Here is a 17562-nt window from a genome sequence, read left to right as displayed (position 1 = left end):
AAAGGATTCAATGCACCCAAGAGTACCCCCACCATCAGATTTCAACCGTCCATTTTAACACGTGAATTTATTGTTTTAGTTGGGCGTTGGTTGCTCTTCACAACCTGTTAGTTTGGCGAGTGACCGAGTTCAGTGGTTTGCTACTTCCCTCACGTGTTCTCAAAATCTCTTGTCCTTTATGCTTTTGCACATACATCCATCTCCGCTGACGATGGAATCGATAGAAATGTGGATGAGAACAACACCATGGCTTTCCTCGTCGTGATTCAATTCCAAAGATGGCTTTTTGGTTTTTGATTCCAAAAGAAGAAGATTTGGTTACACTACCGAGAGTATATTAAGCGCACTGCTAAAGTACATGCACCGACGGAAACTAACAGCGCGTGTATAACACCCGCCGTTTGCACATGAGTAAAGTAGCAAACCATGCGCCGGTTTGCTTTCTATATCCTCATCTTCTCTATTCCTCCTCTCTCAAATTATCAGATCAAAACCCAATAAACTTAAAAAACGAAATTGATCTGTTATAATCAAAGAGAAACTCAATTCGAGAATCAAACCCGAAGAATAAGCACCAACTCTGAATTTCAGTTAAGATATAGTCTTATAAATCAGTTTAGATAATATGGAAGGTATTGTTGTATTGATTCCATGGAATCCAATAAGCATGAGTAGAGGAGATCGGGGAGCAAAACCTCATTCATTTGAAATAAAAATACAAACGAGCAAATCTTTAGGAATTGAAACGCGCAAGGGTGTGCAGCGTTGCATACAATGTGGCTCTCATCCTTAAGAGATTATCTATTCCGACGTTGACAAAGGTATTCTAGGGAATCAAAGTAGAGAACACAAGATTATACCAAATTCCAGTAACCAAATGCACCTCCCTATCAAGTAGCAAATACTTTGTCCCTTTAAACAACCATCATGTCAAGCTAATACTAGAAGATCTAATTCACAGGCCAAGCATGTTACAACCAATTCAAGAGAACAATGCCACACATCTCTCTTTAGAATCTCATGCTTTAAAACATGCCCAAAAAAAGCCAACTCAAGCCAAGCCAAGCAAAGAAATTTCTCATAATATCGAAGCTAATCAAGCAAGATTAAGCCACACAAACCAACGCAAATCCACGCCAAGAAAAAGTGATTGAGCAAAATTCAAATCTTAGCAGTAACATGTTCAAGCCAAGCTATGTTTCTAAATTCCACATATACCAAGCCAACCAATGTCGTGCTATAACATTCTTTACCATAGTGGAATTCAATGGACAAGCAATGAAGATGTAAGATCTGTAGTCATATATTATCAATCAATCAATGTAATTGTTGAGCAAAATTCAAATCCTAACAGCGAGCATAGTTTCAACAAGGCGAAAAGACCAACATGAGGTCTCAATTTGTATTCAAGATTCAAGCTTTAAAGAATCAAAAGCAAGCATACTTCATTGTTGAAATGATGCTCACCTGGCCTAGATATCATGATTGATCTCAATGCATCAACTTAACTTAGTGTTCTGATTCCCAGCAGCTATTCAATGTTGCAGAGACGATATTCAATCACAGCAGAAAATTGAAGACGCCAAAAGCTAAAATATGCACTACAACACAGCAAGGAGCCAAGGATGACCCAAGCTATCATCACATCCGAAATAGGAGGAGAGGAAGATAGAGAAACCAATGAAGGAGATGCATATACTAAGCAACATAGGAGGCCTGACGCAATCAAACTACTAGAAGCCCAATAAATGAATTCCATAGACCAAATAGTCGAGTTATTCAAGGAAATACCATTACTGATGTCGAAGAGATGAAAAAACAAGTATGCAAAGTTTAACTAAAAGGTGACGCTTCATGCTAGTGTGATACACTCAGCTAAGTTATGGGGCCTAATATTTAGTGTTGATTATCTGACCCATTTTCATACTTTCATGGCCCATATAATCAAGGGGGCTAATGTTGATGCCTCTTTTTACACAAGCCCAAAACCCATCATATAACTCATGGCCCAAATCCATCTCAGCCGCTTCTTCCTCAAACAAAAGACACGTTCTCTCCTTTTGCTGCTGAGACTGGTGCTCGACCATTTCCGGCAAGACCAGAAAACTAGGGAGCGCAAATCACGCCTAGATCTTCTAAGATCTTTTTGATTTACTATCCCCACAACTTTCTTTGAGCATGATTTAAGGACCTCATAATTTTTGGTTGGTGACAGAAGCAGCAAGGTGTCGACCTATCCCTGCCATCACCGCCCCTATCCATAGACCACACATCCGAGATGAAGAAGAATCCCATCAACTATCGGTCCTTGAGGCTCTCATTCCTTTCTCAACTCCACTATAAAGAGGGGGGATTCATAAGGATCGAGGCCAACTCATTCCAACATTGGGGAGATTCATTCCAATTCAATCTGATCTCAACCCAACCCAGAAAAAACCTACTAGCTTCAAGCAAGAGAGCAAGCTCTATCTCTCTTATCCAAACCCTTACCCACCACACCTTAATCATCATCTCTACTACACTCACAAGCATCTAGCTCATATACCATGTCTTCGGTATGTTTCATGTGAATTTGATTTGCTGCTATGCCTTCTGTAAGTTTCGTGTAAATTCGATTTGCTGCTGTTACGGTCAAGCAAGTCTCTGTCGTTATAAGTGAATCGTTGTTGTTATAAATGAATCGATGTTGTTACTATCAAGTCAGATCAATCACAACAAAATCGTTCTTTGATCCTTTCCTCGATCGATTTTGGGCCTAGTCGCACCGCAAAAGCACCCTCTTACAGATGTTAATGCTCAATACATTCTGTGATTCATACATGAGGGTTTTATAAAAGTCTCTTTTATCTTTGACCTAGTTAGCCTCTTGAAAAAGGACTTTATTTTAATAATCATTTCTAAAACGTTTTTTGATAATTTTGTTTTTCCTTTTGGGAACATCGGATAAAAATTTTGTTTAGACGTGGTTCTCAATAAACAAAGTAAGGGGCCTAAAACTAATTTTGCCAAGAGCATTAAAAAACTCACGACCAGCCATGGGCGAGTGGGGGTTGATTTTTGGAGTGTATTAAATTTTTTTAGTGTTAATTTAACTAAAATACCAAATATTAGTTCAAATATTAATATATAATGCCCTCACAAAAATTTAAAATACAAATTATATGTCAATATGTTCCCACATAAATAATTTTATGAATATATATATATATATATATATATATATATATATATATATATATATACACGTGTGTGTCCTCACAGACCAATTAGGTCTAATAATTAAGAGAAAGCATGCACGTGCCGTGTGTCTTCCAAAAAATAATCTAAGGGTTACAGTGTAGGATTTGACGATACATTGAAGACTTGCAGTGATCCACGATACACTTGATAAGTCACCATTTTTTTTGCTAGTTTTAAAAAAAACATTATAAAAAAAATTTCTTAGGCTCTTATATACACTAGGGCCTCTATATATATATATATATATATATATATAATATAGTTCTTATCCAGAGTGAAGCTTCATTATGAAATTACAAAGTAAAGTTTCACTATAAAATTACAGAGTGAAGTTCCAATTTTGGCACATTTTTTGGTCAATTTTTTTCACCATAAGCGATTCAATATTTAGGTATGCTATTCAAGATCATCTCTACAAACTTTCATCTAATTCGGACATCGTTAAGGTATTGAAATTAGATTAAATCAATGAATGAATTAAAACTTTTCAACGTGAACCGTTCGTGTAAATCTTCATTTTGAAAGCTTAAACCATTGTCAAATTGGATGAAATTTTGTAGAGATGATCTTGAATAGCATACCTAAATATTAAATCGCTTATGGTGGAAAAAATTGACCGAAAAATGTGTTAAAATTGAAATTTCACTATGTAATTTCAAAGTGAAGTTTCATTCTGGATATATATATATATATATATATATATATATATATATATATAAAAGCAAGTAACAAACAACCAATATTAAAGACGAGTCCTGGAAATCATTATGCCATACGTTATATATATAGCAAATCAGTTTGAATTGGTCGAATTTAGTACACTGATCTCCTTTCATATCGGCTTCTATATATATTAACACGATTGAGGATGGTTTCAGACTTTCGGTACTTTGCAAGAGTGATAGAAACTGACGCTTAACCAGTTAACCATTTCCAAAAAGAGCTAGCTAGCCTTTTACCACCAAATATCTTGTATGAAGTTGATTCCGTAGCCCTGATATGGAGTTGATTGCTTAACCTAAAGAAGACACATAGCAAGGATTTCAATAAGAATTGCACCACCAACTGTAAAGTATATGATGTGGGAGGGATCCAACCCGGGCATAATCATGCATGTTTCTCCTGTGTCTATATTTCAGACTTAGCCACCTCGATCATAGGATAATAGATATCTGATCAGGTTAGTTTTATGCTAAAAAGCATTTCTGCAATTTAGCACTCCTGATAATATTATATAATGATGATACTCAATATTGCATGTTCCGCACAGAATTAGTATTATGGTATACTCATGCAGCTACTTATGCACGTCTGAGCATGATTAGAGGTGGAAAGATTGATAACTAGCTTGATAAGCCTGGCAGGATTCATTTGTCTGACTCTTATTGATAAATCACTTCGATCTGTCTTATACTTGTGTTCGTATTTTCAAAAGAGGATATCAGAATTCAATTCGAACATATGTGAGGCGCAAAGCGAAGAGATTCGTACAAAGACTGTTTGGTGCTTGTTTAGCCGATGATAAGTACAGATGACTAAATCAATTCGATCATTAGCTAGTGATTAATTAGTTGTTAATTACGGTCATTAGCGTGCATGAGTTTTAGTTAATTGAGCTATAGGTGACAAACACGTGTCACTCATCTGTACACTCGATCTCTAGTTACTATAAGACCTAAACTGCATGTATATTGCACGTTCTGGGTACTGGAGGCCAGGACTGTACATTACACCTTATTTTTTTAAGACCGTCTTGGACTCATATCGATATTGAGTCATTGATCCATGTTTGGTGTGACACAGAATTAAAGAGTACTTTGTTCTGTTTATGATTTAGAAGAAAAGTGTTATCTAAGACCACTAGTTTGAGGGCTAAATTGAAAACAACCTGTAAGTCGATCCATATATTTTAGTACCCAATAACACGAAATATGGTATTATCCAAACTAGACCCCTTAATTAGTTAGCGCAGTTCTAACTAGTCCCAACAAACAAACATGCACATAGTGTATACTCATTTGTTAAGATCGAATACATTATTAGGCTAGCAATTCTCAACTGTCGTATTTTTACTCTCGAGAGCTTAGTAGTACTTGGTTTAAACTTCTTTAGAGCTCTCATGCATATATAGAAGTTTGGTGCTTAATTTGTTCAGCTGCTGATTGAATGAGATGGATTATCTTTTTCTGCCTTAGCTTCTCCTTGTTTGAGTCGGAAACATTTGTGTTCTCACTGAAGCAGGCCCATGGACTAAATGTAGAAAAGTAAGGCTCGGCCTGTTATGCAATCGGAAATTTAGGGTTGATGAAGAAAATTCATTGCGGACGTTATCGCTTCTGCATATATTTTTTCAAGCGACCTCATAATGCATTAATGCTGCATATATCATTCAAACAAATTTCGACCAAAAAGCTCATCACTGATTGAAGTAGTGATTGGCATTCCTTGCTTAAAGTTGTACTGTGTGTTACGCACTGCCAATACATGCCTACATGGCTGGTTTATAAGTCCAAGAAACTTTGATAACAAGTTTCATTATCTTGTAGATGAAAACAACCACAGCGGCGACAGGGCTAACACTTGATGATTCTGAAGAAGAGTGAGTTTATGATATCACTAAAAGAAATAAAGGATATTCTTACTGGTAAGATACATATTTTCATTTTTTGTGAACTTTTTGATTAAGTTTTCACATCTACATCGTTTAACTCTTAGGTAATAACGTATAGATCACTTGTAAATTTTCAGCTAATTTAGTAATCGTTAAAATGTCTAACTAGAGTAAACAAATGAACAGATTAAATCTGCCGAACTTAAATAGTTAATGTTTATAATAGAAAAACACAATTTTGAGTGACTTAACAATTACTAAATTGACTGAATTTTTGCAGAAGTGATATGTACATTATTATCTAAAAATTGAATGATAGAGATGTAAAAACTCGATCGGAAAATTGGCAAAAGATGAAAATCGGTACCTTACACTAAGATATGGACCTCCACACAGGAATATATATATATATATATATACAGTCCCTATCCAGAGTGAAGCTTCACTCTAAAATTATAGAGTGAAGTTCCAATTTTAACATACTTTTCGGTCAATTTTTTTCAACATAAGTGATTCAATATTTAAGTATGTTATTCAAGATCATCTCTACAAAGTTTCATCCAATTTGACAATTGTTTGAGCTTTCAAAATTGAGATTTACACGAACGGTTCACGTTGAACAGTTTTAATTCATTCATTGATTTAATCTAATTTCAATACCTTAACGATGCCCGAATTAGATGAAACTTTGTAGAGATGATCTTGAATAACATACCTAAATATTGAATCGCTTATAGTGAAAAAATTTAACCGAAAAGTGTCCCAAATTTGGAACTTCACTCTATAATTCCAAAGTGAAACTTCACTCTGGATAGAGATTATATATATATATATATATTCTCCGAACGGGAAAAAGGCCAAGGAACATTTATCATCGTCAAATTTTCTATCGATAATTATTTTATACTCGAATGAAGAATTGCATATTTTATGAAATACATAGATATCTATTTCATGTAGGCCTTTTTATCCGTGAATCTCTTCATTAGCCACATCATAAAAACTCAATCTTGTTCACACATTCAGTAGCTGACCTTGAAACTTATGTTCAACTATTGTTTGATATAAATTCAAGAGTGGAAAGAATCTTTTTAAAAATGAGTTTTCAACTCTTAGATTTACATTAAATGGTAGTTGAGTTTGAGTTCCATGATCAACTACTGACCGTGTGAACGAGAACTTCATAAAACTAGCTAGATTGAATTTGGTTTCTTCCTTGGTCGGTATAATTAAACAATAAAGCTTAACGCTAGTTTTTCAAATACAATTTAAGTAGGAATAGAGATTAGTAAGAACTTCGAAAATAAGTAGGAACTTCAAGTTCTAATGCACCAACCACACATAGAAGAATTAATTAATATCTCCAACTCCTTACGTTGTATGTGTCTTCTTTGTGACCAAGTCAAAATTACTTGAGTTTTAGAGACTTTCAAGTTTCCACTACAATTATTATCACTAACTTACACTCTTATGATTAACAGGTAAATATAATTACCAACTGATATGGTTTGAATTAAATTCAAAGTCATTAAAATTCAAATGGTCCGAGACACCTTTTCAAAACACAACGTTTGCACAGATACATGGCCCTAACATTGTTTGATACCTCTTCTGCCTTCTGATGTTCTTTTTATATATTTTGAAAATATATCTAACAATTTACGTTCTCAATTGCATCGAGTTGTACAATCCCAAGTTTCCAACAGTCGGAGTCCGATGAACGGAGTTCTATTGTTCTAATTCGTCGTCATCCTTCTTATACTAGCAGGTAGAACTCAATATAGACACAGGTGACTGAGGAGAGGACCACGGTGGTCCATCAACCACATGACGATGACCTCTTACCAGTTACCAGCTGTTACCACCACGTGACGGCATGAGAGGTTCGTGCCCCAGTGTTCATTTGTAAAGACAGATCCAGCAACACAAAAACAGTATCCTCCTTTATCCAGAAAAACAGAAACCCTAAAATTTAAAAGATTTGGCCTAAAAGCTTCCACTGTAATTGGTTCCTGTGCACCCTCAACGTGCTCTCTCACTCTTCAACCTCCTCGATCTCACTCACCAAAGTCATTTTTTCCCTCAAACTTTTTCACCCTCCTCTAAATTATGAAGCTTTTCATTCATCTGTATATTCACTCTGACACCACCATTGCTGTCCTTCATATGCTCCCAAAAAAGTTAACCTATAGGTTGATATAAAAAAAACGTTCCAATATTTCTGATGAAAATGAATCTTATCTAAGTTGAGCTTAACTGCTTAAGCTTGGGCCAGCTGAAAGTCTCAGTCTTTTCCTCTGTTTCGTTCTCACACGTTAATAAAACTCTCCCTTTCACAGAGTTAAAAAGAGGAGTGGCACTTTCGTACACGCCACGATCAAATACGCATTCCCCCATCCATGTGTGTCTTTTAACCTCTCTGGAACTATGTGATCTTTCCTCAAGCTGTAAATGCAGCTGGGTTTTACTGTGTTTTCTCATGGGGAAGAAGGGAGGCTCGTCTTGGTTGACTGCTGTGAAAAGGGCTTTCAGATCTCCCACTAAGGACGATGAAGATCATAAGGTCTAGTTTCTTTAACTCCCCCAGTCTTGGTTTCAGCTTAACTTGGCAGATGGTGACTTTGGTTTTTGGTTTCTGGGTTTTGTGCAGAAAAGAGAGAAGCGTAGGTGGATTTTCAGGAAGCCAACGAATTTAAGTCAAGAAAGTCCAAAGGAGAAAACAGAGAGTGTATCAGTTGCTGCTGCAGAGCAAAGGCATGCTCTTGATGTTGCTGTGGCCACAGCCGAGGCAGCAATGGCGACAGCCCAAGCGGCTGCCGTCGAAGTGGCTCGGCTGACCAGGCCAACTAACCACTCCAGAGAGCAACTTCAGTTTGCAGCCATTGTTGTCCAGACCGCTTTTAGAGGGTACTTGGTAAGAGATCTGAACTAAACCTCTGTTTGATAAATGATAAGAGTAAAGGAAAGTAGAAGTGAGTGTTGATTGTTTTGTGTTTTGGGGTTTTAAGGCAAGGAGGGCGCGTCGTGCGCTTAAAGGGCTTGTCAAGCTGCAAGCTTTGGTTAGAGGACACAATGTGAGGAAGCAAGCGAAGATGACTCTTAGGTGTATGCAAGCTCTGGTTCGAGTTCAAGCAAGGGTTCTTGATCAAAGGACTAGGCTTTCCCATGAAGGTAGTAGAAAATCGGCTTTTAGTGATACTAATAGCAATAGCGCTTGGGAATCGCGGTATGTTCAAGACATTTCAGACCGAAAATCCATTGTGAGTCAGATTAGGTTTATTATCAAAGGGAATTTAAATTCATGTCTTTCAACAAAACAAGAAAGGATTGGCTTATTTGTTGTGATTAGTTCCAAGATGATAACATTTGTGTTTTGTTTGTGTAGCAGTCTAGAGAGGGGAGTAGTATAGCAGATGATTGGGATGAAAGACATCACACTATTGAGGAAGTAAAAGCAATGTTGCAACATAGAAAAGAAGCTGCAATGAAGCGTGAGAAAGCTTTATCCCATGCCTTCTCTCAACAGGTTTGTTACCATCTACTCTGTTTCCTCTGTTTTCGCAATTCAGTTACATTGCATTAGTTGAGCTAATTAGCCTTAAATGTCTGCACAAACGAAGATATGGAGAAATGGGAGGAGCCCTTCAATGGGGAATGAGGATGAGCTTGAAGAAAAACCAAAATGGCTAGACAGATGGATGGCCCCAAAGCCATGGGAGAGCAGCAGAGGAAGAGCGTCTACTGACCAAAGAGACCCCATTAAAACTGTTGAAATGGACACCTCGCAGCCTTACTCAAGTTTATCATCCAATTTCCGAAGATCGAATGCAAGCCAATACCACCAGCAAAACCAACAGCAAAGACCTACTTCGCCGCTCCTTAGAGATAGATCCCACCAAAATCAACATCAAAGACCTAGTTCGCCGCTCAATAGAGATAGATCCCACCAATACCAACACTTCCACCACTCCCCCATCACACCCTCCCCATCAAAAAGCCGCCCTCCTCTCCAAGTCCGGTCTGCAAGCCCTCGATGTGTTAGAGAAGATCGAAGCTCCACTACGTCTCAAACCCCTAGCCTGAAGTCTAATTATTACTACAATGGTGGTGTTGTGCACCAACATAGCAGGGGCAGCACCAGCACCAGTGGTGGCAACGCTGGTGCTACATTGCCTAATTACATGGCCGCAACTGAATCTGCCAAGGCTAGAATTCGCTCTCAAAGTGCACCGAGGCAAAGGCCTTCGACGCCTGACAGGGAACGAGTAGGAGGAGTTGGATCGGTGAAGAAAAGGCTTTCTTTTCCAGCTCCCGATCCTTATGGTGCTGTTGGAATGGGGGGTTATGGGCATAGCTTGAGGAGTCCAAGCTTTAAGAGTGTGGTTAGTGGATCAAACTTTGGTTTGGAGCAACAATCTAACTATTCTTCATGTTGTACTGAGAGTCATGGTGGTGAGGTCTCTCCTTCTTCTACTAGTGACCTTAGAAGGTGGTTGAGGTGATTAATGGCTGAAAATTGATGGCTAAGCAAGAAGTTTGAACTGTTTAGTGAACTGTAACTTTTCACATTCTTACTTTGATTTGAGATGTGAGTAGGATGTTGTAACTTAGTAAGCACTGAGTATTTATTTGGATAAAGATAGCAGAATGATTGCAGGGTTTCTTTCCATTTTACTGATTGGTTTGTAAGTTGAAGCTGCAAATGAGGCACAAGTTGTGTAATTTTTAACAGACTCTGTAACTCTATTGATATTTCCTCTCCCTTTACTCTGAAATGAAATCATAATCTTCATTTTTACACCTCCAAGTCCCACAGTTCCAGTTTTGTTAAGTACTGCGAAGTTTTGATGATGCATCTTTTCTATCTCTCAGAAGTTTAAGCTTTACCAGATAGTGATGTATGAAAGCCTTTTACTTAACAAAATTAGATTCACAATGATTCCGGTGGTTGATAGCGGCATTCATGACTACTTTTCCCCCTGCTTAATTAGTACATCAACAACAAAGTCTTTGGCTCTACGAAGCAGGCGAGTTCTTACTTTTGTCTACTGTGTGATATGCGGCATATGCCCCAACAAATATAGCCCTCAATTTGATTTTCAGTAGTGGAATGAACTTTGCAATTGGTTGGAACTTGAAATTATCATGATTATCTCCCACTTCATATTATGATGATGAGTAGAAAAAAAAAGAAAAAAAAAACAGAATTTGAGTTCAGTTCAGCTAAAGCCTAAAACTAGAAGCGTGTTTCATGCAATGCCCCTAAATTTGGCAAAATAGTAATGGATGAGGAATGAGATTCTTGACTTAGCAGCACAGCAGTTTCGTTCCTTTGGGCTTTGCGGTATGGACAAGGCCAAAACTTTCAAGATATAGATGTTTAATTAGAAAAAGAATGGTCTTATCGTTAAGTCAAATTGTTGGTAATCATTTCCAAAAAAAAAAAAATTGTTGGTAATCAGCAAAATTGTGCATGCCTTCAATTCTATTTTCAGATTTTCTGCAAATGATAATTATCATAGCAATAACATATATTGAACCTTAAATTTTTTTTGTATGAATAAGGTGATAAAGTACTTTTTTATATAATTTTCTTATGATGCTGTTATTAAACAAGTGATGTAGAATGGATGTAAAATGCACTGAGGCAACATCTAGTGCCTTGTTGCAGTGCCAAAGTAATGGCATTAACAACTACTCCGTGTTCAAGTTCTGCTGAGACCTAATTAACCAGTTAATGTTTCCACTAGAACTCGCATTCTCCTATTCGTCTTGGTTTTGATTCAACACATGGTTCGTACTCATACATAAGATATCAGATAGTATCCACAAAACTTGTACACCTTCATCTCACTCCCCACTGTTTGTCTTTCATCATGCACTGGAACGATTTCAATTCATTTCTGACCACTACTTGTAAAGCAAGAAAAAAAAACTTTGGTTTTAAGCTAAAGAAACCACAGCTAACCCACACACCTGTCACAAGGGAAACAGACACCACATATATCTATGGGATAGATGGGATAGTATATATCTATGAATCATCACCTTCTTTAAAGCATTCCATAGCTTAAACGATTTTTATCTTAGTATCTTGCTATGTATGTAAATTTTGTTTGCAAGCCGTACAACTCTCTATAAATAGTAAAAAAAGTATTTGGAAAAAAGATCGGTCCAAAAATGTGTATGTTGGGGCTTGGTATCCGAGCAAACTGTCTACTCTTGCTATCAATTCTGGTGTGTTCTACCCCTCCGGAAGACCCCATTAAGTGTTCATCGTCAAACGCAAACTGCACCATCACAAACTCCTACGGCATCTTCCCTGATCGAACCATCTGTAAAGCGATTAGTGTATCATACCCTAGTACGGAGGAGGAACTCGTTAACGTAGTGGCTAATGCAACCAAGAACAATAAGAGCATGAAGGTCGGGACTCGTTACTCCCACAGCATCCCCAAGCTGGTTTGCCCCCGCGGCGAGGACGGGCTGATCATAAGCACCAACAACCTCAACCGTGTGGTGAAGGTCGACGTTGAAGGGATGACGATGACGGTGGAGAGCGGCGTGACACTTAGGCAGGTGATCAGTGAAGCTGCCAAGGTTGGCTTGGCGTTGCCGTATGCTCCTTATTGGTGGGGACTTACTGTTGGTGGCTTATTAGGGACTGGTGCACATGGAAGCACATTATGGGGTAAGGGAAGCTCAGTTCATGATTATGTGGTGGGACTTAGAATTGTAAGTCCAGGAGCGCCTGAAGGTGGTTATGTCATGGTGAGAAGTGTTGGCGAAGGTGATAAAGATCTTAATGCAGCTAAGGTTTCACTTGGAGTCCTGGGAGTAATATCACAGGTATATGAAGTGTTCTTCTTCGTTTACGTAGTTTAATGTACGTTTTGGGCACTCTATATATTGCAAAATGCATATTTGAAATATATATATATATATATATATATTGTGTGTCTGTAAAAAGTAACAGATAAATTATTTATAAGAAATGTAGCATATATATATAGGGCAATTTCACTAAGGGATCCATTTTTTTTGTTTAAAAAAATGATAACTCATTAACAAACTTTTCGATTACATTTCTAAATCTCAACTGTTCAAATTTTAAGGTCTAATGTGTAGATCATCTTTGTAAAATTTCAACCAAAATTGTGATCGTTAAGGTATCAAACTTTGTGAAAGTAATAGACACGTCAAATCTGTTAGCTCTGAACCGTTTATGCTTTTAAGTTTAAATCCCAATTTGAATGCCTTAAAGACCTTCAATTTTGCTGAAAATACGGAGGTGGACATTTGAACAGTGGAGATGTTGAAAATGTAATCGAAAAATTGGTCAAGTGACCTATCCATTTTTAAACAAAAAAAAGAGATCTCTCACTAGAAATGCTCTATATGAGTCTAAATATATATTATTTAGACTAATATATATATATATATATATATATATATATATATATTAGTCTAAATAATGAATGTGAATGATGCATAGTTTGACAATATGAGTGACGCATGCATTCTAAAACACAAAATTAAAACTATGCTCAATAGAAACTTTTATCATACAAGCTAAGCTTTATCACAACAAAGATGTATCAAATGCATGAAAAATATTATTACTATTACTGTTATTTATTTAATTGTGCATATATTGAGTATATGGCTGAGTGTTGGGGCTTCTTAGATTTTTTTTCTTTTTAATAATGTCATGCAATTATGCTTAGTTGTAGTTGTAGGATAAATAAGTTGTGCATGAAGTTAGTTGTTTCCTTTGCTTGCATGATGCTTCATCATTTTACATAGTTGGTCTATTATATATATGTATCCCTTTGGTACGTGTACCGTGAATCATTGTCTGTGTTGAAAATGTGATTGTAATAACCTTGTTGACTTGCGTTTGACTTTGAATGAATGAATTCTCATTTCAAAAATTAAAACAACTAGTCTAAGAGATCAAAACTTTGGCAGGTTACTCTAAATCTGCAACCCATGTTCAAGAGGTCCATCACATATTTGAGCAAGAATGATTCTGACTTGGGAGATCAAGTGCTCAAGTTTGGCAAGCAGCATGAGTTTGCCGACATACTATGGTATCCAAGCCAGCATAAGGCAATTTACAGAGTAGATGATCGCGTCGCCTCAAACACATCCGGAAATGGTTTATACGATTTCCTTCCTTTTCGAGCAACACCTTCACTTGCACTGGCAGTTATACGAACGGCAGGTACTTTTCTTAATTAAACAATGATCAACATGATGAAAAACAATAATTAGGTTTTGAGTTTGAGCAAGGGTGGTGAAGATAATTGGGTTGTGAAATAAACAACGATCACTTGGTGCGTCCACAATTTATGCTGCTTCATTCGATTATGGTTCCATAGATAATGATTTATGTTTCACGTATGATATATACTACTACAGAAATCGCTTCACACGACGGTTAAAACCCGACGTCTGGTATATATATGTTTTTAAATTTTAATATTCTTATGACAACTAATATTTTAAGTAATCCTGTCTGTTTATTGTTTCTTGTATTCTAACAGAAGAGAACCAAGAATCCAAGAGTGATGCTGATGGGAAATGCTCTGGTGCAAAGTTGGTCACATCTGGGCTTCTATCCAGTGCTTATGGTTTGACAAACAATGGTAAGCATACACATTTGATCATACTTTCTACTTTTCTAGCTCTTCAAAATCATCTTTCTTGTTCTTTCTGAATCATATGGAACTACTATTCTGGTTTGCATTTCCACATATATAAATTAATGACTTTGGGATTACACAATTAGATTATAGGCAGGGGCGGAGCCACTAAGGAGCCTACTGGTTCATGTTCACCAGTAGCCTTTAAAACTTTCTGAGTTTGATCATGTATGCATCTAACAATTTGGTGTAGTAGACATGTGCTTTTGAATAAATAACTGGTCGGCCTGGGCCTTGTTTCGAATCTTTTTAAACTCCCATATTATTTCCTCCATTTTTTTGGTTTAAATTTAAACTCCCGGATTATTTCCTCCTAGACTAAAAAATAAAAAATTATGAATGTCTCACATCTAAATTTCATTCAATAAAAATTACCACATCGTAACTAATATTTACATATAAATTTATAATTTTAGGTCGAATTTTGTTGTGCACCAGTAAATTTAGAATTCTGACTCCGCCACTAATTATAGGTAAAATCTTTACTGGATATCCTGTTATTGGATATCAGAACCGGCTACAAGCATCCGGAACTTGCCTTGATAGTCATGAAGATTCAAGAATCACGGCATGTGCATGGGACTCAAGGATCAAAGGTGAGTTTTTCCATCAAACAACTTTCAGCATCAGTTTATCAGTGGCCAGAAGCTTCATTCAAGACGTGCAGAAGTTAGTTGAGATGGAACCCAAATCCCTCTGTGGAGTAGAAATCTACAATGGAATTCTGATGCGCTATGTCACCGCATCAACTGCTTACCTCGGCAAACAAGAAGATGCAATTGACTTCGACATCACGTACTACCGAAGCAAGGACCCAATGATGCCTAGGCTCCATGAAGGTATACTTGAAGAAATAGAGCAATTGGCGCTGTTCAAGTATGGAGCACTCCCACATTGGGGAAAGAATAGGAACATTGCCTTTGATGGGGTGATTAAGAAGTACAAAAATGCTGAGGAGTTCTTGAGGGTTAAGAACGTGTATGACCCGCTGGGGCTATTCTCAAGCGAATGGAGTGACCAGGTCCTTGGAATTAAGGGTGAGGTGAACTTGGTGAAGGAGGGGTGTGCACTAGAAGGGTTGTGCATTTGCTCACATGACATGGACTGTGCCCCAAGCAAGGGCTATTACTGTAGACCTGGCAAAGTGTTTAGGGATGCAAGGGTTTGTACCCCTTAATTTGATTATACCCATACCTAGCTAACATGCTAGAATGACAAATCTAGAACGTAATGCCGAAATTTTTATGCACCAACATAATCTGGATGTACCAATTGCACTCTATATATTCTCCGGAAATGGATACTTAATTCTAGCCAGAAAGCAACTGAGATTCGTAATGCCCCTGGGAATTGTATAATTGATCATGCAATCCCGAATTATCAAATTAATCTTAAGTGATTCTTAAGCAAGAGTTTTAGTTATTTTGCAGATTACACACGGCTAGTCCACGTTTTGTATGTGAGATTTCGGTTCTCACCGGTCGATGTCTCGTCACGATGTCTCGATGAGAACGTTCATGAGGCACAAGATTAATTACATCAAGATAGAAGTTGTTGACAAATAATAATTTGTTAATAACTTCATTTTGCAAGTTGATATACATCACCATCATCCCATCAATAAAAATCTGATCATGGTGATAAGGCAGTGATCATAAATTTTGGGTATACAATGTTACAATTATACAAATAAAAGTAATGGATCTTTCTCCATTGAATCATCAGCCCTGTTGCAACACTAATGCCTCCGCCATTTATATATAGCTCCCTGTACGTCTCTATATGAATCATAAAAAAAATAAAATATAGCTGATATAATGGTATATCGATCCCAGAAAACTATTATGCAAGCACTGTGAAAGTGTGAGCACCTAGCTCCGATCTTTCACATACACTAGTTTTATTTTGTTAAACAAAATGGAGTTCATTTTGTGCATTGACGCACAAAGGAGCAACACAGATGCACACCTGCCACGGAAACAAAAACTGACACTATCAATTTCAGTTAGATAGATAGATCACGTACAGAAACAACTACATTCAACTGATTTAAGTTTTAATCCAAGTTTGGAGTAAAACTTGGGCAACGGTTAAGCCAGATTTTAATCCACACTTAGAGATAGATAGATGTTTTAATCCAAACAACTACGTACATTCAACTACATTGATATATATATATATATATATATATATATATATATCTTAAATAAGGAGGTCCACACCAATGGTTTTGGTGCGGATTTCCATTTTTGAACCACTTTTCGGTCTAATTTCTTCATCTCCACCGTCTAGTATCTAGATTATATTGTGTAGATCATCTTTGCAAAATTTCAGTCAACTTGGTGATCGTTAAGGTCCTCAAAGTTGAAACACAAATAGACGGACTGAATTTGGTCAAACATGAACTGTTCATATTTTTAACAGAAAAACACAATTTTAAGAATATTAACCATCACTAAATAATCTCGAAATACTAGATTGTGGAGATAAGGAAATTTAATCGAAAAATGATGTAAGAATATAATTCTGCACCAAAACAGTGGTGCGGACCTCCGCAGCAAAAAAGACTGTATATATATATATATTCGAGCATCTCAAAACACGCTTAGCATGTGTAGATTTGCCTTGATCAGTAGATTTTGAGTTAATTTAAATAAAAAACTTGTATCATAAAATTGAGGAGCTTGTTGTCCACCCACTAACCCACTCACGTCCTCAATTATAAGATTTATATTTATATTTTTAATTACTATTTTTAGCCTTTGCTAAATTATCCTTAGAGTATAAATTATATTTACAAGTAATCGAATATAAACAAAAGGTAGTTCCATAATTACTTGAGAGGTAGTTCCATATGCCAAATTTCTTTAATTAATAGAGAAATGACTTAATATAAACGAATGGTAGTTTTGTAAATACGTGATAGGTATTTCCATATGCCTAATTTCCTTAATTAATAGCGATGTGTGTGTACTTCATGCATTAATGCGAGCGGAAGGGTAT

General features: G+C 36.7%; 2 protein-coding genes across 3 annotated transcripts; both read left to right on the top strand.

Annotated features, from left to right (window-relative positions):
* Positions 1-8111: 8111 nt before the first annotated feature.
* Positions 8112-10573, top strand: LOC126801480 (protein IQ-DOMAIN 17-like). 2 transcript variants are annotated; one of them, XM_050528845.1, is made up of 5 exons: positions 8112-8414; positions 8502-8765; positions 8860-9111; positions 9240-9377; positions 9472-10573. In XM_050528845.1, the coding sequence occupies exons 1-5, from the start codon at positions 8331-8333 to the stop codon at positions 10351-10353; spliced, it is 1620 nt and encodes a 539-aa protein (XP_050384802.1). In that variant the 5' UTR covers positions 8112-8330; the 3' UTR covers positions 10354-10573. The 2 variants fall into 2 exon arrangements, with proteins under 2 accessions (XP_050384802.1, XP_050384801.1); XM_050528844.1 differs by having other exon boundaries at positions 8113-8414; positions 9237-9377.
* Positions 10574-12031: 1458 nt separating this feature from the next.
* On the top strand, positions 12032-15793 carry LOC126801479 (probable L-gulonolactone oxidase 6). Its single transcript, XM_050528843.1, has 4 exons — positions 12032-12700; positions 13823-14078; positions 14401-14502; positions 15033-15793. Exons 1-4 carry the CDS (start codon positions 12032-12034, stop codon positions 15734-15736), a joined length of 1731 nt encoding a protein of 576 aa, XP_050384800.1. The 3' UTR covers positions 15737-15793.
* The last annotated feature ends 1769 nt before the right edge of the window (positions 15794-17562 follow it).

This window comes from Argentina anserina, chromosome 7 (genome assembly GCF_933775445.1).
Source record: "Argentina anserina chromosome 7, drPotAnse1.1, whole genome shotgun sequence".
In the NCBI taxonomy this organism is placed as follows: Eukaryota; Viridiplantae; Streptophyta; class Magnoliopsida; order Rosales; family Rosaceae; genus Argentina; species Argentina anserina.
This window is presented reverse-complemented; position numbering and strand designations above follow the sequence as displayed.